This window comes from Schistocerca americana, chromosome 1, assembly GCF_021461395.2.
Source record: "Schistocerca americana isolate TAMUIC-IGC-003095 chromosome 1, iqSchAmer2.1, whole genome shotgun sequence".
NCBI classification, from domain to species: domain Eukaryota; kingdom Metazoa; phylum Arthropoda; class Insecta; order Orthoptera; family Acrididae; genus Schistocerca; species Schistocerca americana.
The window spans coordinates 1031344390-1031370121 of NC_060119.1; the positions used below are offsets into that span (position 1 = coordinate 1031344390).

The 25732-nt window shown below is 42.6% G+C and overlaps 1 protein-coding gene across 4 annotated transcripts in view; it reads right to left on the minus strand.

Annotated features, from left to right (window-relative positions):
• The window catches only part of LOC124616656 (epidermal retinol dehydrogenase 2-like), a 350044-nt gene that overhangs the window by 48914 nt on the left and 275398 nt on the right, over positions 1–25732 (minus strand). For 2 of the 4 annotated variants that reach the window (XM_047144987.1, XM_047144994.1), the window contains one exon: positions 7898–8069. In XM_047144987.1, coding sequence (XP_047000943.1) covers positions 7898–8069 — 172 coding nt within the window. Of the gene's footprint in view, positions 1–7897; positions 8070–19108; positions 19132–21701; positions 21777–25732 lie in introns of those variants that run through there. The other 2 variants (XM_047145008.1, XM_047145000.1) reach the window with 2 other exon arrangements.

Consider the following 25732-nt stretch of genomic DNA (forward strand, 5'->3'; position numbering starts at 1 on the left):
TCAACAATGTGTCTTTTAAATTACTTGCATTGTTAGCTCAATTGGAGCTATATTCATTGTTTTCCATCGTTATAAAATTTGGTGTACTCGAAATAGGACACTGGGACTTGGTGTTATCATTTCAGTTATTTGTATTGCTGCACATTCGAATATGAAACTCTGCTACTGATGATGTATTTTATTTTTAGAACGTGGTAATTTTTCTTTCATTTCACTTTATTTTATTACATTTTATTTCATTTCATTTTATGTAGATTATAATGGCCTTCAGACGAGATAGTTACCTCACTAACGAAGAAATAATAAACAGTGACGCATTCTATAATGCGGTGTCATATGATCAGGACAATTTTGATATCACCGTATGTCCTCCTGAAGTAGACTGTATGACCGACGAAGAAGAAGGTCCAGACGATGTTACTGGAACCGTGGAAGTCTCAGATGTGCCAGGAGCTATTGAATTACATTATGTTGCATCAGAGAATAACGAAGAAACTGTATGTAAAACTTCACTACCAAGTACATCCGAAGTTTCCAGAAGTAAATCGAAGAAGAGACGTCTTACTGATGAGGAAAGCAATTGGAAAAAGACACCTCCAGTTTATACAAAGCTGTCTCAAACTAGTGAGCATGACATCAGCACAAAGAGAGAGGAATTGAGGGAACAACTTTCTTCCTTGACTCCGAAGGAGATGTTTGAAGAACTGATGAACGAAAACATATACGAGTTCATAAAGAAGAAACTGTAATATATGCAGTAAATATGAAGAATATGCAGGGTTTTATCATCACAGTTGAGGAAGTGAAGGTCTTTGTCGGATTTCTTCTTTTTTCTGGCTACCATAAGCTCCCTGCTGAGAAGCTATACTGGTCTGAAGATGAAGATGTTGGCATACCAATTATAAAGACAGCTATGTCAAGGAATAAATATCAGAAGTTGAAAACATTGCTTCATTTTCAAGATAATGACTTAGCTAATGAAAACAAACACGATCGCGGATTCAAAACTAGACGTCTCTTGAAAATGATAAATGAATCTTTTCAAAAATTTGGAATATTTGAGAGAAATTTGTCAGTTGACGAAATCATAATCAAATACTATGGACGGACTTGTATCTGCTGTACTTTTGATTTATTTTTCATGTGTGTCTAGCAGGTGAGCATGTTATAGTCGGGAACGCGCCGCAGAAGCAGCGGGGCCTCTCCGCGGCACAGCTTGTGCTTCGTGGCCCAACCCATCCCCTCTCCACGAGGAATCCACGTGTTCCTAACGTATACGCAATCTATTGAAGACAATTCGGAGCATATTACCATATTTGTTATTGTGATTCTGATACTTATGAGTTTTGGCTCAAATGGCTCTGAGCACTATGGGACTCAACTGCTGAGGTCATAAGTCCCCTAGAACTTAGAACTACTTAAACCTAACTAACCTAAGGACATCACACACATCCATGCCCGAAGCAGGATTCGAACCTGCGACCGTAGCGGTCACGCGGCTCCAGACTGTAGCGCCCAGAACCGCACGGCCACTCCGGCCGGCACTTATGTGTTTTCTCGAATTCATTTTCCATCTACGTCTTGTACTCAATATGTGCACCGCTCCAAATATTGTTAAAAATGTAACTTGTATATTTGCCAATTCACCAAATCACTGCGTTATTTTTGTCTGAGGGTAGTAACTTTCTTTGGTCTGAAGAAAATGTTAGTCGGTACATTGTTTGCTCAAGTCCTTGTTATTTGAGCAATTTTCTCCCTGGTCCACCTCCAGTTGATAATCCATCTCCACATGTGTAACGATGAGGCACACTATCAACGAGGTTGCATTTGTTGCAGAGGTTATGTCACTTAAACCGATGGCAAACAGACACTCATTAGTGTTGGTGATGTTATTGACCACCTTGTACCACGCTATTCTCGCGTCAGACGAAAGAACATCACTACTGATGTTTTTCCAAACTACATTCCATGCTATTCCAGCATATTTAGTTTCTATGTTATTTTTCGTTTCATGTTTCCGTCTTTCAGGTAAAATCGCCTTTGCTGTAACGTTTTTGGAGTTTAAAAGCTTTTTGCTGAGGTAGCTTAGTTCAAGATAAAACTCCATAATATGTTTTAGTTTAAAACTTATTTATATTTATCGGCGGCGCTACACTTTCTGGCCTGACAATGTCGTAGAGTTTTGCTGCAATGCACCCTGGATCGTTACACTCAGCTAAGCAGGCGGACTGAGAAGAAATAATTACCTAATGACAGTGTCTAGTACGCCTGAGTGAAGCAATATTTAGTTTTTTTATTTAAACATCTATGAAATGCAGCGTTGGATGAACCTTGCAGAAGAACAGGGAGGTGGAAATTACGCAAAGTCAACAGTGTTAGAATATTATGAAAGGACATATACAAGTGTGAAAAGTTCTCTTGGCTGCAATTAGGTCTTTTGTCGCTGACCTGTAATAATAAATGTAAGTTTTATTGACTTATGTAGACTGAGTGTTCATTAAAGCGTAAAAAGTAATCTGCGTATGACGACAATGTGATTAGGAGATTCTCTTTCATTTTGGATAAAAAGAGAAAATAAATTCATTCATAAGAAGTTAGCAAATTAAATATTGAAGCTATTCGTTCGTTTCTCGATTGTTTTAAAAGCCGCTTTGTGTGAAATTGTAATTTACATATTACATTTATTAGGACCTGCAGTAATTTGTTTTTCGTGAAGTCCGATATTTTTTGAGTGCGATTATCACAAAAGTAGGATTCATTTCCTTTTACGGTCAAGAAAATACCAAACGAATTGTTTCCCTGCTAACTGTGGGCCGCAGCTATTTTGCAGCTTTAAAGAAAATCAAAGTCAAAACAATTATCATCATTATCCTCGATTTTCCCAAAAAGATTAAACCAAAGGTTGTGAAGCCACAGTTCTCTTGTAATGTCACTGCCAAAGAAAGAGTTCCGATAAATAATTTCTCGAAAACTTTAACGTTCTTTATTATCATATTCAGAATATAAAGCAGATTTCCAATAATTGCGGGTGCTAATGTCATAAGTGGCGTCTGCCGGCCGAAGTGGCCGTGCGGTTAAAGGCGCTGCAGTCTGGAACCGCAAGACCGCTACGGTCGCAGGTTCGAATCCTGCCTCGGGCATGGATGTTTGTGATGTCCTTAGGTTAGTTAGGTTTAACTAGTTCTAAGTTCTAGGGGACTAATGACCTCAGCAGTTGAGTCCCATAGTGCTCAGAGCCATTTGAACCATAAGTGGCGTCTCTGTTTACACAACATTGAGCGTCGCTTATCACTGACTACAGAAGTGCGTGGTTTTGAGGAGCTACTCGAACCGTTGTGCCCCATTCTTTGTAATTCCTTATGCATTCATTGTGTTAGCTGGGCTTTGAAACACACGAGTGATTCCTTCCACTGATTTCACCATCTTCGCAATGCTCGATGCTACCTGTCTGTCAGTATGTGAACTCTGCCTGGTCTTTATGTACCTGCGGTTGTTTCTTAAGGTTTCCACTTCAGTCACATCACCAACACTCTACCTGAGCAGCTTTAGAAGGGTTGAAATGTTCGTGACGGATTTGTTACTGAAGTGATATCCAATGACTAGTGCACATTCGAAGTCACCATCTCGTGTGACTGCTTTTCTACTGACAACACAATACTCCTCACTTTCGTTTATACTGATCGGTCTGCCTCTGGCGACACCGTCACTCTGCTTTTTAAATAATATTTATACAGTCATTGTCTGTGGGACTGCAAGATTTTTTACTCAATGTGTCATACTGTTGCCCACGCGCTTACGGTTTGCAGTTATTTACAAGTATTACTGCTGTGAGGACACTATTTGTGCCGCAACCTAGGGTGGTGATAAACATTTTCTTTGTACTTAGGACACTACTATGTGCAGTGCATGTATGTATTCTATCGGCTCTCTGTACTAACAGTCTACTCATGTAATGCAGTTTGCAGTACTGTGTGTCTAATATTTAGCAAATACTATACTTGTAACAATATGTTTATGTCCAGCAATGATTTGTGCCTATTTTCAGTTATGCAACTGTTTTATGTCCAACAATAATTTGTACTTACGAGGGCTATTCAAAAAGTAGGGAACGTTTTGGCATCAAAAAAATTAAAGTACAAGAAATACATTTTATTACATACATCTGACAGAGCGACTGGCATACTACTTTTCCACATAGTCACCAAACACATTGAGGCACTTATCATAGCGGTGGACAAGATTTGAAATACCTTCGTCGTAAAATTCTGCTGCCTGAGACTTCAGCTAGTGAGTCACACCCGCCCGGAGTTCCGCGTCGTCGTCAAAGTGCTACGTTGCAAGGCTGTTCTTCATCTTGGGAAACAAGTGGAAGTCGCTTGGTGCAAGGTCGGGGCCATGGGGCGGGTGAGGGAAAATTTCCCATTTGATTGAAGCACATGGCAGTTTGCCGTGTGAGGTCGGGAATTGTCATGCAAAAACAAAATTTTGGACGTCATCTTTCCTCAGCGTTTGTTTTGAACTGCTCTTCTAAGGCTGTGCAAAGTTGGACAGTACCGGGCAGAATTTATGGTTGCTCCACGTTTGAGAAAGTCAATAAGAAGCACACCTTAATTATCCCAAAACACTGTCGCCATCAGCTTTCTTGCTGACAAGGTTTGCAAACATTTTCTTGGTTTTTTTTTTTTTTGGGGGGGGGGGGGGGACACCTTGTGTCACCCCACTCCATGGACTGTAATTTTGTCTCGCAATTGACGTGTTTCACCCAAGTCTCGTCACTGGTTACGATTCGATCCAGTAATCAATCATTATGTTTGTGGTAGGCCTCCAGAAATGTCATCGTTGCCCCATTTGCTGTTCTTTATAGTGCTCTGTAAGCATTTTGGGCACTCATCGTGCAGAAAATTTGTGGTAGCCTAGCTCTTGAGTGACAATTTCAAACAACAAAGTCCGTGAAACTTGTGGAAAAGAAAGCGAAAGCTCCGTTATTATGAAGTGTCGGTTTTCACGAATCGTTTCATCAACGTTAGCGACAAGATCGTCAGTCACAACGCTCGGGCGTCCACTCTTCTCTACATCATGAACGTTGGTTTGGCCATTTTTTAAACTGAATGCACCATTTCCGGACGGAACATTCACTCATTACATTGTTTCTGTACACTTCGCACAGTTCACGACAAATTTCTATAGATTTTAGGTTTTTGCGAAAAAAACCTTATCACAGACCGCACCTGACAAGTGGCGGGTTATTCGATTGCAGCGCACATTTCAAATTAGAATATCGAAAAAAACCAGACGCGCAGAGACATTCCCACTGTCACAGATGGATGTCGACTGAGCTGCCGAGCAAGCACGTACCAAAATATAAGCGATCTGCGCGCGCCTAGCGGCGTCAGACGGAAACATTCCCTTCTTTCTGAACAGCCTTCGTATTTTCTGCCATGTGTAGTTTTATTGTTACCTATGTACTCGTATTGTATCTTTAAACTTGTGGTCTCGCGGTTCTGGCGCTGCAGTCCGGAACCGCGGGACTGCTACGGTCGCAGGTTCGAATCCTGCCTCGGGCATGGGTGTGTGTGATGTCCTTAGGTTAGTTAGGTTTAAGTAGTTCTAAGTTCTAGGGGACTTATGACCTAAGATGTTGAGTCCCATAGTGCTCAGAGCCATTTGAACCAACCATTTAAACTTGTCTGCTGACCTCTCTACATCTTTCTATCAGAATATTGTTTTTGTAAAGTAAAATTTCCCAGTCTAAGCAATGTCACTGGCATCACCTTGCGTGTGAAATTTTGGTCCGCCGGACCGTGGGGTAATCATAGCTGTCATGTATAATTTTGGAATCTGAATCGACTGTGAGCGAGCAACGATGTTGTAAAGCTGTATCGCAGAAGTTAGGTTGCTATCTCTGACGTGCGTGAGGGCGCAGTGGAGCAGACAATGTTAAGCTGTGTTAGAGTGAGGAAGCAGTGGAAATGTTTTGTTTAAAATATAACGTCTCAGTTTATCAATCTGTTCAATCAACATGATTATATCAAGATTGTAGCGGAAACTGATCTGTTAAGGAGGAAGTTTAATGGAATGTCATAGGTAAATATTATAATGACGTTGCTTTTTCACTATTTCTGTGCCTTCGGACTGACTTTGTTACTGTACTGAGAGTTGCTAGATCTGAGAGATAGGAAAGCGTATTTTTTGGATATTAAGAAGTTCATTAAATTTAAAATCATGCATGAACACTATTTCACAGTATACAAAAAACATAGTGTTTTCATTTATGCGTATAATTAATTTTTTTTACCAAATTTTCTCTTAAGAGTTATTAATGGATCGCAGAACCAAGTGTGTTCGGAAAATTAGTTCGATTTGCAACTAACAGAGAACTCATTGCACCTCTCGAGTACCTCTGTGTAGGTACAATAGTTTGCAGCCGGCCGTTGTGACCGAGCGGTTCTAGGCGCTTCAGTCTGGAACCGCGCGACCGCTGCCGTCGCAGGTTCGAATCCTGCCTCGGCCATGGCTGTGTGTGATATCCTTAGGTTAGTTAGGTTTAAGTAGTTCTTCTAGGGGACTGATGACCTCAGACGTTAAGTCCCATAGTGCGCAGAGCCAACTGAACAAGTAATTTGCAGCTTTAGGATAGCGGCGCGCAAGACAGAGCAGTACTGCAACGTGTTATCCAGTTTTGCGCAGAGTAGAGGTAAGGACTAAATATTTTGATGTTTTTTTTATTTATTCAATGAGGGCCAATTTATGTCATTCAGAGAAAGTTTCTGTGATCAGTTCTGCAAAACCAATTAATGTAGGTTTCATGCCAAAGTTCATTATTGAGGCAGTTTATACTGTTCAAAAGTCTTGCAGTCAGACTGCTAACTTTTACAGTTTGAAAGACTTCCTTTTTCACTGCGACAACTAATTTCTATTATAGAGCGGAGATGCTGAGTCGCAGAAAGACGCAACAAAAAGACTCTCACAATTATAGCTTTCAGCCGTTAACGCCTTCGTCAACAATTAGACAGACATACGCGCAGCACACCCACACACACTCAAACGCAACTCAGATACAAGACTGCAGTCTCAGGCAGCTAAAACCACACTGCGGGGAGCAGCTATAATTTTGAGTCTTTTTGTTGTGCCTGCGACTCAGCATCTTTCCTTAGCTTAATATTGTTACATTCCATCCTGCATTTTCCGTTGTTTAATTACTATTAAAGTGTAGCTTAGCTTTCACATTACGACAGTACAAGTTTCATTACGACAGTTCATTTATTTATATACTAAGGTGGTATCTGTTCTTTCGGACATGTCCGAAAGAACAGATACCATCGGTGACCATGCAGCTCGTTAGAATGTAATTACAATGAAATGAACACCCTTAGCTGCTTACAGGCGTTGACATACGTCAACGGCGACAGATGAAAATGTGTGCCCAGACCGGGACTCGGACCCGGGATCTCCTGCTTACATGGCAGAAGCTCTATCCATCTGAGCCACCGAGGACACAGAGGATAGCGCGACTGCAGGGATTTATCTCTGGCACGCCGCCCGCGAAACCCACATTCTCACATTCTCTCAGATGGATAGAGCGTCTGCCATGTAAGCAGGAGGTCCCGGGTTCGAGTCCCGGTCGGGGCACACATTTTGATCTGTCCCCGTTGACGTACGTCAACGCCTGTAAGCAGCTAAGGGTGTTCATTTCATTGTAAGTTCACTTACTATTTCAGCTCAGAGTTTACAATCGGAAACAGCATTTCAGTGATATTTTTAATTATTTCAAAGAGAACTTTCACTCTAACATTTTTTATTTATTTAAAGAGAACTTTCAATAGGAGTTTCCTGATCCTTTTGATGGAAGTGTGTTTACCGCCGACATGGAGAGAGCGAAAGGTTGTTGGGTACTCACGAGCGCTATCTCGCCGGCGACGGACTTCTCCTTGGCGGGCAGGAACTTGGAGACGAGCGCCTCTAGGATGGCGAGCAGCACGCGCAGCAGCACGAGCAGCGCGTCAGCCGCCAGCACCAGCCCCGAGTACACCTTCAGCAGCATCCCGCGCTCGGAGTCCAGTGCCTCGGAGCTGCGGGCAAACGCACACACTGCTCAGCCAGTCCCAACCTCTCAAATACACTACAATCCCGTCAAAATAGTATGTGCATCCTCTATCTCGTGCTTTTATTATTTTACTAACAGTTTTGAATTAATAGACATTGTCCTTTTTGCCCCCCCCCCCCCCTCCGCCCCCTGTTAAATTACGAGTGTCGTTCAATAAGTAATGCCCCACACTATTTGCTTAGAACATATTTATTGTTAAGAGTCAGAATTTGGTGACACACACTACTGGCCATTAAAATTGCTACACCATTGACATTGGACAAATATATTATGCTAGAACTGACATGTGATTACATTTTCACGCAATTTGGGTGCATAGATCCTGAGAAATGAGTACCCAGAACAACCACCTCTGGCCGTAATAACGGCCTTGATACGCCTGGGCATCGAATCAAGCAGAGCTTGGATGGCGTGTACGGGTACAGCTGCCTATGCAGCTTCAACACGATACCACAGTTCATCAAGAGTAGTGACTGGCGTATTGTGACGAGTCAGTTGCTCGGCCACCACTGACCAGACGTTTTCAATTGGTGAGAGATCTGGAGAATGTGCTGGCCATGGCAGCAGTCGAACATTTTCTGCATCCAGAAAGGCCCGTACAGGACCTCCAACATGCGGTCGTGCATTATCCTGCTGAAATATAGGGTTCCACAGGGATCGAATGAAGGGTAGAGCCACGGGTCGTTACACATCTGAAATGTAACGTCCACTGTTCAAAGTGCCGTCAATGCGAACAAGAGGAGACCGAGACGTGTAACCAATGGCACCCCATACTATCACGCCGGGTGATTCACCAGTATGGCGATGACGAATGCACGCTTCCAATGTGCGTTCACCGCGATGTCGCCAAACACGGATGCGACCATCATGATGCTGTAAACAGAACCTGGATTCATCCGAAAAAATGACGTTTTGCCATTCGTTCACCCAGGTTCCTTGTTGAGTGCACCATCGCAGGCGCTCCTGTCTGTGATGCAGCGTCAAGGGTACCCGCAGCCATTGTCTCCGAGCTGGTAGTCCATGCTGATGCAAACGTCGTCGAACTGTTCGTGCAGATGGTTGTTGTCTTGCAAACGTCCCCATCTGTTGTCTCAGGGATCGAGACGTGGCTGCACGATCCGTTACAGCCATGCGGATAAGATGCCTGTCATCTCGACTGTTAGTGATACAAGGCCGTTGGGATCCAGCTCGGCGTTCCGTATTACCCTCCTGAACCCACCGATTCCATATTCTGCTAACAGTCATTGGATCTCAACCAACGCGAGCAGCAATGTCGCAATACGGTAAACCGCAATCGCGATAGGCTAAAATGCGACCTTTATCAAAGTCGGGAACGTGAGGTACGCGTTTCTCCTCCTTACACGAGGCATCACAACAATGCTTCACCAGGCAACGCCGGTCAACTGCTGTTTGTATATGAGAATTCGGTTGGAAACTTTCCTGATGTCAGCACGTTGTAGGTGTCGCCACCGGCGCCAACCTTATATGAATGCTCTGAATAGCTAATCATTTACATATCACAGCATCTTCTTCCTATCGGTTAAATTTCGCGTCTGTAGCACGTCATCTTCGTGATGTAGCAATTTGAATGGCCAGTAGTGTACATCAACATACCTTGTCCACCTCCTATTTTTCTGCGTAGTCTCCACCACATTCTACGGCCGTACGCCAAGGTTGTGGAAGAGCATGTATTCCCTGAAACTTCCTGGCAGATTAAAACTGTGTGCCCGACCGAGACTCGAACTCGGGACCTTTGCCTTTCGCGGGCAAGTGCTCTACCAACTGAGCTACCGAAGCACGACTCACGCCCGGTACTCACAGCTTTACTTCTGCCAGTATCTCGTCTCCCACCTTCCAAACTTTACAGAAGCTCTCCTGCGAACCTTGCAGAACTAGCACTCCTGAAAGAAAGGATATTGCGGAGACATGGCTTAGTCACAGTCATGGCTAAGCCATGTCTCCGCAATATCCTTTCTTTCAGGAGTGCTAGTTCTGCAAGGTTCGCAGGAGAGCTTCTGTAAAGTTTGGAAGGTGGGAGACGAGATACTGGCAGAAGTAAAGCTGAGAGTACCGGGTGTGAGTCGTGCTTCGGTAGCTCAGTTGGTAGAGCACTTGCCCGCGAAAGGCAAAGGTCCCGAGTTCGAGTCTCGGTCGGGCACACAGTTTTAATCTGCCAGGAAGTTTCATATCAGCGCACACTCCGCTGCAGAGTGAAAATCTCATTATGTATTCCCTGCTGGTAAAAGATCTTGTCCTGTAGGTGTACCCATGTATTCACTGCATTGCTATTGCTGACAATCTCGTCATCTTCAAAGTGTGTTCCCCGTAGAGAATCTTTAAGCGGACCAAAGAGATAATGGCATCCACAAAATTCAGCATGTCTGGAGCAGTGGCTGTGACAGGCCGTCCCGAGCGCGGCTGATCATGGAGCTCTGTTTCTGCATTCCTGAGGCTGTAACTTTCTTTACTCATCGCCCAGCTGCACTCCTATCAAATGCAGCATCGTCATACATTGCACACAAACGTTTATGGATGTTCACCACGGTTTCTTTTTCGGCACACAAGATTTCAATAACAGACACTGCTTGTAACGTGAGTCGTACACTATGTGATCAAAAGTATCCGGACAGCCGGCCGGAGTAGCCGAGCGGTTCTAGGCGCTACAGTCTGGAACCGCGCGACCGCTACGGTGGCAGGTTCTAACCCTGCCGCGGGCAAGGATGTGTGTGATGTCCTTAGGTTAATTAGGTTTAAGTAGTTCTAAGTTCTAGGGGACTGATGACCTCAGCAGTTAAGTCCCGTAGTGCTCAGGGCCATTTGAACCATTTTTGTATCCGGACACCCCCAAAAACATACGTTTTCCATATTATGTGCATTGTGATGCCACTTACTGCCAAGTAATACATGTCAGCGACCTCAGTAGTCATTAGACATCGTGAGAGAGCAGAATGGGGCGCTCCGCAGAACTCACAGATTTTGTAAGTGGTCCGAGTGATTGGGTGTTACTTGTGTCATACGTCTGTACGCGAGATTTCCTCACTCCTAAACATACATAGGTCCACCGTTTCCGATGTGATAGTGAAGTGGAAACGTGAAGGGACACGTACAGCACAAAAGCGTACAGGCCGACCTCGTCTGTTGACTGACAGAGGCCGCCGACAGTTGAAGAGGGTCGTAATGTGTAATAGGCAGACATCTATCCAACCCACCACACAGGAATTCCAAGGTGCATCAGGATCCACTGCAAGTACTATGACAGTTAGGCACGAGGTGACCAGACTGGGATATCATGGTCGAGCGGCTGCTCATAAGTCAGACATCACGCCGTTAAATGCCAAACGACGCCTCGCTTGGTGTAAGGAGCGTAAATACTGGACGATTGAGCAGTGGAAAAACGCTGTGTGGAGTGAAGAATCACGATACACAATGTGGCGATCCGATGGCAGGGTGTGGTTGTGGCGAATGCCCGGCGAATGTCATCTGTCAGCGTGTGCAGTGCCAACAGTAAAATACGGAGGTGGTGGTGTTTTGGTGTGGTCGTGTTTTTCACCCCTTGTTGTTTTGCGTGGCACTATCACAGCACAGACCTACACTGACGTTTTAAGCACCTTCTTGCTTCTCACTGCTGAAGAGCAATTCGGGGACGGCGATTGCATCTTTCAACACGATCTAGCAGCTGTTCATAATGAACGCCCTGTGGTGGAATGGTTACACGACAATAACACCCCTGTAATGAACTGGCCTGCACAGTATCCTGATCTGAATCCTACAGAACACCTTTGGGATGTTTTGGAACGCCGACTTCGAGCCAGGCCTCATTGACCGACATCGATACCTCTACTAAGTGCAGCACCCCGTGAAGAATGGACTGCCATTCCGCAAGGAACCTCGCAGCACCTGACTGAACTTATACCTGCGAGAGTGGAAGCTGCTCACGCTAACCACGGGACGACGGTGCTCCGAAGCTCATATTATCCTTGATGTTGCCTATCTTGCGCATGGACTACTCAGTTTGTATATTTTGCTTATTTTTTTCATATTTCTACACAACTTCTTCCTGTTTTCTCGATTGATCTGTGTTCAGTTTTTCAAGGCCTATCCACTGTGCCAACTTATAACTAAATCTGAGAGGGGGTGCGATGGGGAGGTTCCCTTGTAAGTACATTAATGGCTTTTTTTTTTAAATTATGGGACATTACTTGAAACGTCCCCTTTGAACAATTATACATAAGACTGTGCTTAAACTGACACACAATATTTTTAGCGCAACGCAATCTGACTTTCAAAAATCCCTACAAAAGAATGGCCCTGACTAACATTAACCTATACGTTTCACAAATCACTTACCTCACAAAAATCTTGGTTACTCGAACTACTGCAATACAGCAAACACCACTACTGCCAGCTAAATAAAAGATTCAAACTACGGAAGGCACTAATTACTGATAGGCATAGTTAGCAAATGAAAGATTTTGATAGAGAACAAACAATGTATTTACCTTAATAGTCATCAAAGGTCATAATATATATAGGAGTTCATAACATCCATTCTTACAAATATCAAAACTCCGCCATTTCTCTCCCCACATCCACCACTGCTGGCGGCTCACCTCCAACTGCGCAACGCTACGCGCTGTTCACATCCAGCTGCCGCTGCCCAACACTACAATGGCAGACAACAATGCAAACTAGCCACAGACTGCACACAGCACACCCAGTGATTTTCATACAGAGCGCTACGTAACATTGCCAATAAAAAAAAACCTAAACAGCCTACTTACATAGAATATGTATTGGCCACTGCCCAAAACAATTTGTAAAGTTTTTTGTGGGGAGCATGGGGGCAATGTAAGTAGGCTGTTTAGGTTTTTTTTATTGGCAATGTTACGTAGCGCTCTGTATGAAAATCACTGGGTGTGCTGTGTGCAGTCTGTGGCTAGTTTGCATTGTTGTCTGCCATTGTAGTGTTGGGCAGCGGCAGCTGGATGTGAACAGCGCGTAGCGTTGCGCAGTTGGAGGTGAGCCGCCAGCAGTGGTGGATGTGGGGAGAGAAATGGCGGAGTTTTGATATTTGTAAGAATGGATGTTATGAACTCCTATATATATTATGACCTTTGATGACTATTAAGGTAAATACATTGTTTGTTCTCTATCAAAATCTTTCATTTGCTAACTATGCCTATCAGTAATTAGTGCCTTCCGTAGTTTGAATCTTTTATTTAGCTGGCAGTAGTGGTGTTTGCTGTATTGCAGTAGTTCGAGTAACCAAGATTTTTGTGAGGTAAGTGATTTGTGAAACGTATAGGTTAATGTTAGTCAGGGCCATTCTTTTGTAGGGATTTTTGAAAGTCAGATTGCGTTGCGCTAAAAATATTGTGTGTCAGATTAAGCACAGTCTTATGTATAATTGTTCAAAGGGGACGTTTCATACTTATTGAACGACCCTCGTAGATTTCAATTATGCATTTCTTACAATAAAATAAACGTCATTATTCGAATGATTTCCGTCGTAAGTTTTTGGAAGTGTTGTGTAACAAGCAAGAAGTACCCAATAAATAGCGCGCGAGCCGCCACCACACAGGCACAGCCACTCGCCTGGCGTCTCTCAGTTCCGTGCAGCAGCCTCTGCCCGGCGCTTACAAACATGGACCTCTCTCTGCTTCCACGCCACTTTCTCTGACGCGTCGATACGTCTGCTGACAGAGTGGATAGCAGGCAATAGGGAACGCTGTCAACCATGGACTACTTTGCTTCCACCTCCTAGCGGCAGACACGAGAATCCTCCTCCTGACAGGCACCAAAACCTGGTGCGCTCGAGACACTCCGACACTTACAAACTGGCAGTTAGACGGTGCATTTCAGTGCCTGCTATTAACTCATAGTGCTCTGAAGACTACCTTCCTACCTAGCGTTTGCTATTTACCGAGTAATTGGACTATCAAGTGTCTGCTCAATTACAATCAGAATGGCAACATATAGGCTTCCAAGAAACAGCAAAGTTGCTTAGATAACATTGTATGGGACTATTTTAATATAACTTAGTCCCAAAACTGTTGTAAAGAATGGACCACGGCCCAAAATGACGTCAAATTTAAACAGAATATTATGTAAGAAGGGGGGAAACATGGAAACAAAAAAAAAATTACGAAAATTTTACCACTAGATGGTGCTGTAAGTGGCAGAATACGCAAAACAAAAGATGTAGGGAACAAGGCTGCTCCTCAGTTTGTGTCTGAGACACTCGGCATGACTGCATGCTGCTGATAGTGCTCCTTTACAAGAATGGTGATGTGCTCCATTAGCTCTGCAGAAGTTTCGGACACTCGAGGGTACGAAAAATAGGCATTGGTCCGATGTAGGCGTACACAAAGTGCCCTCCGCCGCGCACCGTCGGGTGGCTTGCGGAGTATGGATGTAGATGTAGATGTATGCCTGAGATTTGGAGGAAATGACTACGAAATTCGGAAGGACAGGTTCTTTTGAAGGCCAGTGGTGAAGAGGGAGGAAAAAACCTGATCCAACGTTAGTAGATGTGGCTACAGCATTGCACGAGGGGTCGAGGTATGGTGTGCAAACATGCAGTGCTTGGGGAATTGCCTGAAAATTGGACACGCTTGTGAACATGATGCATAAAATTCTGCGAAACATCCTGCAGTGCTATCCACATAAAACTGGTGATGGTCAGGAGTGGCTTCGTGTTGCCTCGCCATAAAACAATGGTTTGCTGTAGAATTTCTTGCTCGCGTGGAAGTGGACAATTAATGGCCATGGAACATTCTGTGGACAGACGAAGCCCATTTCCATCTTGAAGGACATGTCACTGTGGAATATGGGCAAAGGAAAATCCGCTCGCACATCAACCGATACCGATGCATTCTGTTTGGTGATGGATCGTGGCCTCGTTTATCGTAGAACAATATTTTTTCGACGGGAAGGGTTCTGTTGGACCTTTAACCTGTAGCGTCAGTGGCAAAAGCTAGTGAGAGTCTTTGTGTACCGACATCACTGCAACCCTTCAACAGCGTTTATGTGTGTTGAGGATTAATTTTGATGCACAGCCAGTGGAACGGCTGCTGCAGGGGGTTTCGTAAATGCTAGAATTATCAGCCGTCATTTCCCTACAGCCTGGCCATCCAAATCATCTGACAATTTGTGTGGGCTCTGGCTATGGAGTCATCTGAAAGATGCTGTGTTTAGTGCCCGGATTACAAACGTAGCTGAACTGAAGGCACGCATAGCGTAATGCATTCTGAACGTGACCCCTGTGACACTCCGATCTGTTGTGCGACATGTAACATGTGACAGGAAGCGGTTGACATCATTTTGACCATGTCTTGTGTCAGTCTCATGATAGTTTAAACCGATGCCGTTGTTGCTTTTACGCGATTTTTTGCTCTGGACTATTAAAAGACAAATTTTCCCATTCAATGTGGTACGACCTTGTCGTGGTGGTTGTGCTTATCCAACCAACAGTGCCACAACTGTTGAATGCCAAACTTTCGCGGCCATGGACACTGCACAGTACGCTTGGTTTAATATGCTACTCGCAAGATAGCCATCGTATTGCCATTCATCTGTCATTTGTAGCCAAACCCGTTTACGCTGTAACGCTTGCAGTGCCATCTAGCGGAAAAATTTTCGTTATTTTTTTTCGATGAAGTTTCTCGTTTCTTCGATATTTTTTTACACCGTTTTGAAACTGTAACTTTAATTATAGTCACACTTTGTCAGGTTTAGGACATCAAGTACCACGCACTAAACTATGTACAATTTAAGTACCATTTGTAACTTACTGTCAATAACAGTGTTATTTCTTATTGTATTGGTACATCTTTGTTATAGTGCCACCCTATCAAATAAGTGTTCAGTTGCAAGTGTGCAAATCAGCCACTATTACGTAACAGCTTTCTGCTAATGTTGATGTTTGGGCTGAATTCAGTAGCATTCAGTTACTACGTTCACAGTAAGAACATCCCATTTCCTCGCCGCGCTTGTGTGCTCTTCAGGTGGCTATTGTGCCCACCATGGGGAGGTTATGGACCAGTCTCTTCCTATGCCTCCTAAATGAATTGTTGCCAGCGCCTGCACGGTTGGGTTAAAGGTTTGTGATTCCTCATCATTGCCTGTGTTTTATAACACCCGCTGCAGAGGAACAAAGGCCTACCAGCAACAAGGACCTTACAGGTTGTTCAGAAGGTGTTGGCACGGAAAACGGCTAATGAATGTATGTACATTATACTCCTGGTTCTGACTGACTGGTATATCTAAATTTCAAATAATGTCGCGGTGTGTTTTTGGAGCTTGTAAAATTCGGATAGGCCGGCAGCCTTCGCGGGGTATCGAGATCTAGTGGCCTCTGGGGCGGAGGGAGTGTTCCCGTAGTGTATTTCGAAAGTCGGGAGATGATTTTTCGTGATCATCATCAACTTCTTCACGAGTTACGAAATAGTCGCAGCAAATTTTTCGCAGTGATCCAAGAAGTCATTTGTGCGTTTTTTATTCCAGTTACTGGTCACTATTTTTTTTCTTTGTATTGGGTTATTAATCTTGGTCCGTAACGACCGTATTCTGACGTGAATGTTTAGTGATTATCAAGCAGTGTGTACTCAGGTCTGAAAAATCTCATAACCTGATACAAAAAAATAATTTTGTTATTTTTAGCTGGAGTACTGAGAGATTCTATGCGTTCTGCCGCGCGGACGTGGATTTTGGGTTGAAGCATTTCGTTTTCCTAGACGAGTGTTCCCGTTTAACGAGTGTTTAGGAGCCCACGAAAGACCTCAAATTATGATGTGGAACCGAAAAGGTAAGTAGAAGATGGTGCTCAATGAACGAGGCGGACTTAGCGTGGGTTTCATTGAAAGCAAAACTATTTTCGTTTCCTTTGAAACTTTAGTGTGGTGTTTGTGGGACTTTTCCTAGTGACTTTGAACTGTATTATTATTTTGTTGTTGCGTGAGACACGGCGGATGTTGACAGAAGCCAGTTGCAGGTGACCTATGAACTGTGGGTGGTGTATAGATTCCAGTTCTGTATTCGCATCTCGTATTATTGTCTTCGGTTTAGTAGCTATTGTTAAATACATGTCATGACTGCGAGACATCTACTTCTTATTTTTTCAAGGTTATCTGAAATCCGGCAACACGTGGAATAGTACACAAGTCTTTATTAACGTTGACTTTTTTGTTTGTCGCCATACCGAAATGCAGTATAATTTTATGCATTTTCTTTTTTCGAAGAATGTTATCAGATCTGGGCTATAGTCAATATTGAAAACTACGAGTTTCACTGTCTGTAATACTTTTTGACAGACAGGTTCAGATAGTCGAACAGGTGTGAGGCGATGAACCGTGGAATGGAAAGGTGACTGTCGGAGAATTTGCAGGGGCTGGGAGCTTACGCTATACGTACCTACCTTTATTTTGCTATAAATGCTAAACGAGGTTTTCATAGTGCTACGAAGGTCCAACAAATTTATAGAATTGCCTCTCTGCTCAATTGTGGGTTGACTTTTATTATGTTTAGAGTTTAGATACGGAAATGTGGTCAGCGAAGAATTTTAATATCGTTTCGGGGCACACCGTTCATAGTATATTGTTGATCACGGAGCTCCGCGGCAGACCATCCCTTTCACATGGTAGCAATGGAATCGTGTCGGCTCTTCGGGTGAATCACACATATGCTACACTACGTCGATGGTCATCTCCACAAACGGAAGGGAGTGAGACAGGGTAGTAGCCTATCCCCGATATTATTCAATCTGTATATTGAGCAAGCAGTAAAGGACACAAAAGAAAAATTTGGTGTATGAATTAAAATCCATGGAAAAGAAATAAAAACTTTGAGGTTAGCCAATGACATTGTAATTCTGTCAGAGACAGCAAAGGACTTGGAAGAGCAGTTGAACGGAATGGACAGAGTCGTGAAAGGAGGATGTACGATGAACATCAACAAAAGCAAAAAGAGGATAATGGAAAGTAGTCGAATTAAGTCGGATGATGCTGAGGGAACTAGATTAGGTAATGAGACACTTAAAGCAGTATATGAGTTTTGCTATTTGGAGAGCAAAATAACTGATGATGGTCGAAGTAGAGAGGATATAAAATGTGGACTGGCAATGGCAAGGAAAGCGTTTCTGAAGAAGAGAAACATCAAGTACAGATTTAAGTGTCAGGAAGTCGTTTCTGAAAGTATTTGTATGGAGTGTAGCCATGTATGGAGGTGAAAGATGGCTGATAAATAGTTTAGACAAGAGGAGAATAGAAGCTTTCGAAATGTGGTGCTACAGAATAATGCTTAAGATTAGATGGGTAGATCACATAACTAATGAGGAGGTATTGACCAGAATTGGAGAGAAGAGAAATTTGTGGCACAACTCGACTAGAAGAAGGGATCGGTTGGTAGGACATTTTCTGAGGCATCAAGGGATCATAAATTTAGTAATGGAGAGCAGCGTGAAGGGTTAAAGTCGTAGAGGGAGACCAAGAGATGAGTACACTAAGCAGATTCAGAAGGATGTAGGTTGCAGTAGGTACTGGGAGATGAAGAAACTTGCAAGGGATTGAGTAGCATGGAGAGCTGCATCAAACTAGTCTCAGGACTGAAGACCACAACAACAACGTTGTGAATAATGGTCCAATGTCGAAACCACAGCTCTGCCATACATGGTGTAAACCTCTGATGCTATATTTTTCAGAATACAATTTGGGAAAACTAAGACAAACGATGTTAAGAAAATCATCTTCTCCTATATGATTCTGGAAGTCACTCCCACAGCGATAAACGCTACAGCTCCTTGCGGAACAGAAGAACTAAAAGCACTGTCGGCAGCTTTAGTACACATTTCAGAAAGGGTGGACGCGAGTAAGATAAATAGTTCAAGTCCCAGGAGCATGCACCAATTTTAAGAAAAATAATTGTCCTCCTTTTTAAAAATGTATATATGACGATGGACGATAAATTTGCAACTCAAATATCATGCAGTAATCGGGCGCAATTACATACCGTTGCATGGTTTTCGGTCCGCGCAACTGTAGCCTGGCAGACGAGAGCACTTCAACAGATAGAACGGCTGAGACCTGCTCAGCTATCCGCACACTTGCTTCTCATAGACTGTTTACGATTCGGACGTTATCTATATTTGTCAGGTTTCTGATAGCGTTCCATCAGGAGTCGCATCGCTATTTATTGCTGTGATACACGTGTGTACTGTAGTCTCGTAATCACACACTTTGATCAATTCTACCTAATGCAACCTGTAACCCAACACCAAAATATTCGTTTTTCCTCTGTCGGTATTTTTGTATTCTTCGGTGCTTTCAGACGACACAACATGCAACAAAGTTCATTTCATGTGACAATTTTATGAGCTGTGCACAACCCTCTCCTGTTGCCAAGGTAACTAATACCGCTTCGATTTCCGGCGCTCGACCTGGTCGTAACCTGTTCAAGTCCACGTTATGAACGACATTTTCATTTTAATTATATGACAAAGCAACGAAAATGAAGGTATCGGCGTTAAGTTCATGATCACCATATCTTTGTCTGCGTTAAATCCCAAACATTTCAGTAGTGTTTAATGATGTCAGGTATGTCATACGGTTGATGGTGTCCCGCAAATCAGGACAACACATTTAACTCAGTGGCGTCCCTTATACTTTGCTACATGGAGGAAACTTCATTTTAGCACGAAGTTCCCAAGACTGAGTCAGAAATAGAATTGTGTAAGCAGTGCCATTTTCATTAGAGTGTCATGAAACTGATGTTATGAAACTGCTCATATGGTTCAAATGGCCCTAAGCACTATGGGACTTAACATCTCAAGTCATCAGTACCCTATACTTAGAACTACTTAAACCTAACTAACCTAAGGACATCACACACATCCATGCCCAAGGTAGGATTCGAACCTGCAACCGTAGCAGCAGCGCGGTTCCGGACTAAAGCGACTAGAACCGCTCCGGCTATGAAACTGTACACAATATTAATAAGAGGTGTGTTTCACTCGTTGTTAATATTTCCTCTCTGAGTTTAGAATTTGCTCACCTCAAAATATTAGTTTACTAGCAACTAATGAAATTTCGCCGAAGAATTCAAGCATAATTTTTCACTAGTAGTTTTCACAGGAAGCAACTGATAGAGGAAAATCAAAACTAGAATTTTAATTTGCCGGCCGGATTTCCTTTTCTCGTCGAAACAGTTCTAATGTAGGTCTCTGTAAATTTGTAAACAATAATAAGGATCCGTCTGTACGACTGGGGCGTATTTCAATTTTTCGTTATATGTCACCCGACGTTTTTTGTATTGCGTCAGACATCGCTGGGGGCTATTATTCGCGTGTAGAGGCTCCATATAATAGTGTACTTATAATGTTGCACAATCGAATGGGTTTCCTTCGCCCAGAGAGAACAGTCACTGGAATGAACAGATTGCCACCGACGCCTCGCACAGACGGAAGGAGCATATACGAACAAAATTAAATAAGACAATATGTTAGTGACTTAAAGGGGGCTTCAGGAAGCCTTATTGCTATATAAATAGAATTCTTGGAAGTGAGGTTTGACTGGACGACGTATAGAGGTGTGTTATGAGCATGAGCGAGCCCGACACTTTATAGATGGGAAGTGGGATCACAGCTGAATGCAACTTCCTCAGAATAATACGGTAATGAATAAATCTGATAATAACTACTCTACTATTGTTGTTGCATCAACACTACGACACTTACGTCATCGACCGTAGCTATTCTTTTAGAATGATTCAATAAAATCTTATTACCCGTAACTGAAGCCGGGGATGAGTTGGGCAACTAATCCCAATTCTTTTGTTGAAAATGACGGTTACACACACAGCTAGTCTGTTCAGTTTTGTGCTTTGGCGCGTTTAGCAGTGAACCAGAGTGCAGCTTAATGTTCAACTATTCAGGACATCATAATTCCAGTTGTGTTCTTTGCGAGAAAGTACAAAGAGGCAGTATGGACAATTTCCATTTAGACAGTCTCAGAGTCCTGTTACAGATCAACAGACACGAAGAGCGCTTGAAAATTAGGAGTTTCTTTGGTAGCCGTCTCATCCAAGATTTCCAGTGCCTGAACACTGCGCAACAGCTTCGTACATGGCATATCCTTTTGAGTTTAGACGTCTTTGAGCGACAACTCCTTTTGTAACAACTGCAAAGAAAAATCATAAAATATTTACCTCCACCTAAATACAATGAACAACAATGGCATTAACACTCAGAATATGACGAACTGTATCCTGATGATATACTACTTGTAATCGAACATATTAAACAGCCTGTCGTCATCTGATGACTGTAAGAATGCCGAATAACTTAAGTACGAATAACATCAGACACCACGCGTACTTCTTGCGCAACAAGTAACAACAGCTTACGACAGTTTTGATCAAAATTTTGTCTTTGCCATAGTGACAGAGGGCAAAAGGATGAAAAGCTGCTACTAACAGGCGTGAATGTACAACTGAGAAAAAAAGAAAGAGTTGAAGCACCTGTATTTGTTGATAAATAAATGGAGATTGGAAGGCGTATCACTTACAGTAAAAACTTAACACACAAGTAGAACTGTGTCACTAATGCCTGTTACGAAGGAAATACTATAGTGGAAGACCCATGTTACGAGCTAAACGACTATACACAGTGTTGTAAAACTTTTGTGAGTCGGCTTGGTTGGTCCGTTTTTCTGCTGCTTACGTAAGAACTGCGATAGCTTGCTGATAACCCGATTCGTTGGGTGACCCTTGCTTATCTGACAGACTTAACTTCTGTGGGCTATGCTTTTTGAAGCTGGACTGTGCCACAGAATCGTTGTTGGTTAGTAGTGACTCAGAAAATTAAAAAATCAGAGGTGTAACTTACATGGTTCTTCTCAAACTCTAACATCCATGTTCTAGTTATAACATCTACGTTCTACATTCCTTTATGTTTTAACCTAAAGTGATTCGGAACTGTAATGCAATCAAAATTAATTTTGTATGTAGCTTTTCCGACTTTGCAATCGTCGTTTTAAAGGTTGTCGATTCAACTAAATACATAAGGATTACAATTACGAACAACTTAAAGTAGAACCCTGTAACAGAAAATGTTGAGAGGGAAGGTGGTCAGAAGACTGCATTTTAATTGTAGAACACTTAGAAGATACAATAGCTCTACTAAAGAAAGTGCCTACACTACGTTTGTCCGTCCTCTGCCGGGAGTACTGTTGTGATGTGGGGGTCCTTACCTGACTGATGGAGGGAGTCGACGAAGTTCAAACGTGAGCAGCTGGTTTTTTGCTATCGCGAAGTAGGGGAAAGAGTTGGTGTGGCAGCCATTAAAACAAAAGCCTTTTTCATTGCGGTGAGATCTTTTCACAGAATTTCAGTCGCCGCCTTTGTCTTCCAATTGCGAAAATATTTTGTTGACTCCTACATCAGAGAGAGAAATAAAATAAGAGAAATGAAACTCTCACGGAAACACTCAGGTGTTAACGTCTTCCCACTTGCTACTCGAGAGTGGAATGGTCGAGACATAGACCTCAACCAAGCACTCAAGTGTGTATTACAGAGTAATCGTGTAGAAGTAGAAGAAAAGGCAAATACTAGCCAAGAGCGAAGTACCTGACCACAGGCTGCCTGTACGACTTTCGTGGCTGCAGCAGCTTTATATTACAGCTGCATACGTTAAGTCGGTAATAATGACAAATATCATTATTTTAATTGTTAGGCTCAGAAGATTTGAGCTCAGCGCTGTGTAGTAGTGAGACGTGGACTGTGGGAAAACTGGGAAAGAAGAGGATCGAAGTGGTTGAGGTATGATGCTGTAGAAAGATGTTGAAAATTAGGTGGATTGATAAGAATGAGGTGGTTCTCCGCAGAAACGGCGAAGACAGGAACGTGTAGAAAACACTGAAAAAAAGAAGGACGGGATGACAGGACATGTGTTACGACATCAGGGAGTAGCTTTCATCGTACTAGAGACAGTCGTAGAGGGTAAAATGTAGCAGAAGACGAATCTGCAATACGCCTAACAAATACTTGAGGGCGTTAGGTACAATTGTTACTCTGACAAGTGAGATGATGAGGTTGGCGGACAGCATCAAACCAGTCAGAAGACTAATAAAAGAACCAGGTGCCGATTAATCACAGGTAGAAGTATATATTAGCATAGGAAGCAACTTTCAATAAAAGATTTAGATTTAAGTCGACAATAGCATGTCGAAACACAAAGAATATGAAAGTAGGAAGCAACGAGAATGTGTGGTGCAAACAGTTAAACGTCGATTTGCTCCTATAAAATATTAGACTTTATCTGAAAACTTGAATGAGACTTTGAACGGTGTTGTCGATAAAAGAAAGTTATGTGAACGACCGCGAAACAATTTTAACTGCTTAACATGTTATTGGACTCTTTCAGCGGTCTATCGAAGAGATAACGGATGCTATCTTAGTTAACGGTGCAAGAAGTGTCACGTCCAGGAATCAAAACTTTATCTTCTCCTTGCCCTCTGGCTGACACTGTACTTTTGACACTGTATCTAGCAGCAAAACGTGTTTTTAAAAAACGTTGTGGTATGAGTAAGTTAATTGAGAAAAGGGCATAGAAATATTTTCATTTCACTTCTTTCTCATAATAATACTGAGTGGTAATACTAAAATAACGCGTAATGAGTACATCGAAACAGTCATTGGCTGACTTAATGTTTTTGTGTTTCGGACAGTTCAAGAGGAAAAGAAAGAAATAGGGGAGCACAAATGGTCTAGAAAGCTTTCGGTATGCTCAGTGTTTCAGGCTGACTTTCATATAGCATAAGGAACAAGAGGATCCTATAAGAAAAATTAGGCTGCGGTCGAAAGCGCTAAGGCGTAAGTTTCCGTTTAACCCACGTGAATGAAATACAGCTGTTGATGAAATTCGTTGGTAACGCGTCTACCGGATACCGCATGCACACCGTACGGTGATTGCTGGAGATCGAGACTCAATACGATCTACTGTGTACCCGCGGTCGCTTCAGCTGGCGAGCCGAACCATCCACCTATCTAACTGAGGATAGTGCCTTGTGATCCAGTACAATTCCTACAGAATGAAGAACCACAGGAAGTCGTTTATCACGTTAACTTCACATTTTTATGCTTGCTTAAGCTTCCAAGAATTTCGAGTGGCGTAAGTGCAACGTAACTTCATAAAATGTATTGTACAATTAAGTAGCAAAGAAAGGATGGTTGGCACTATAAAAGGTATTTCCTAACAACTACAACAAACACTGTTCATACTCCAGGTGGAATTTTTTAAAAAAATACGTTAACTTACTTCAGGTCTGACATACTTAGTGGCTGTCACTGCTACCGCCTTAATGCAACACACACACACACACACACACACACACACACACACACACACACACAGTGTACTAAATGCGAGGAAGTCCTGAATTCCGTGGACAACAGCCTCCTATTCTTCTCGAAGGTAGCCCTATACCATACCAAGAAAACAGTGGAGAACTTGATTTTATGTTTTGATGAACGTCTCCATCGGGCAAAAAATGTTGTCTTCCACTTGCCACTATACCGCTATAAAAGTTTCGAAAGATATTTCCACAAGATGTGAAAAGTGAACTTACGTAATCAATCTATCTACCGAAACACATCTGTGGCGATGCAATCCAACGTGGCGGTGTAGTGAGAACGCTAGACTGTTAAAACTAACCACGAATGCTTGTGTGCGTTACACCTGCGACATCAGTCTATTTGGCCGCGTCAGTGGTTCGCGTACCCAGTTAGCTTGGTTGCGGCCACCGAAATACACAATCCGCCTATCTAACTGAGGATAGTGCCTTGTGATCCAGTACAATTCCTACAGAATGAACCACAGGAAGTTGTTAATCACGTTAGCTGCACATTTCTATGCTTGCTTAAGCTTCCAAGAATGTGCTATGTTTACTTCGTCGGTTTTTCATTGTCTCATGCATCCCACTACCTCGCATCAGTCTTTAAGCACCTGTCATCACCATAATCGAAATACAGCTAGTACTCTAGCTGTGGTTATCAAAAAAATTGACAGACTCATTCTCTGTTGTTGTGGTCCGCTTTTGAACTAAGAAGCACCTGAAACGCTTCATTCCGTCACCCCCATAACGTTTTCCAAAAAATTAACATAGTGTTTTCCCTCTGCCAAACAGTAAAAGAAATGCTTCCATTTAGGTTTCTTTGTATTTCCATTTTCTAATACATGATGCAACTTTCTTTTCCCCTGTGTGTTATCGCATTCCCCTTTCTCTCCCTCTTCATACCTTTCGTCATGTCAGTTGCTATTGGTCCTCATAGTTTAAATCTGCCTTCCTGTAACCTGGTCACTAGTGTTGTACTTCTCATGAACGCTTTTAATAGTGTTTATGTTTTTCTCTTTCATCACTGTAGTAATTAATTTTTATAATGTTCTATAGCACATTAATTTTTAACAATCTTGCAATGAATGCTATTTAGAATATGTAGAATGCCTGGTAAGATCGAGAGATTCTGATGGCCCTAATCTTACAGGTTAAACAAACAAACAAAAGAAATTATTAATATTTGTATGTGTCAACGGATAATATTGTCGTGGAAACAAATCTAAAAAAAGTTATAATCCCCAGT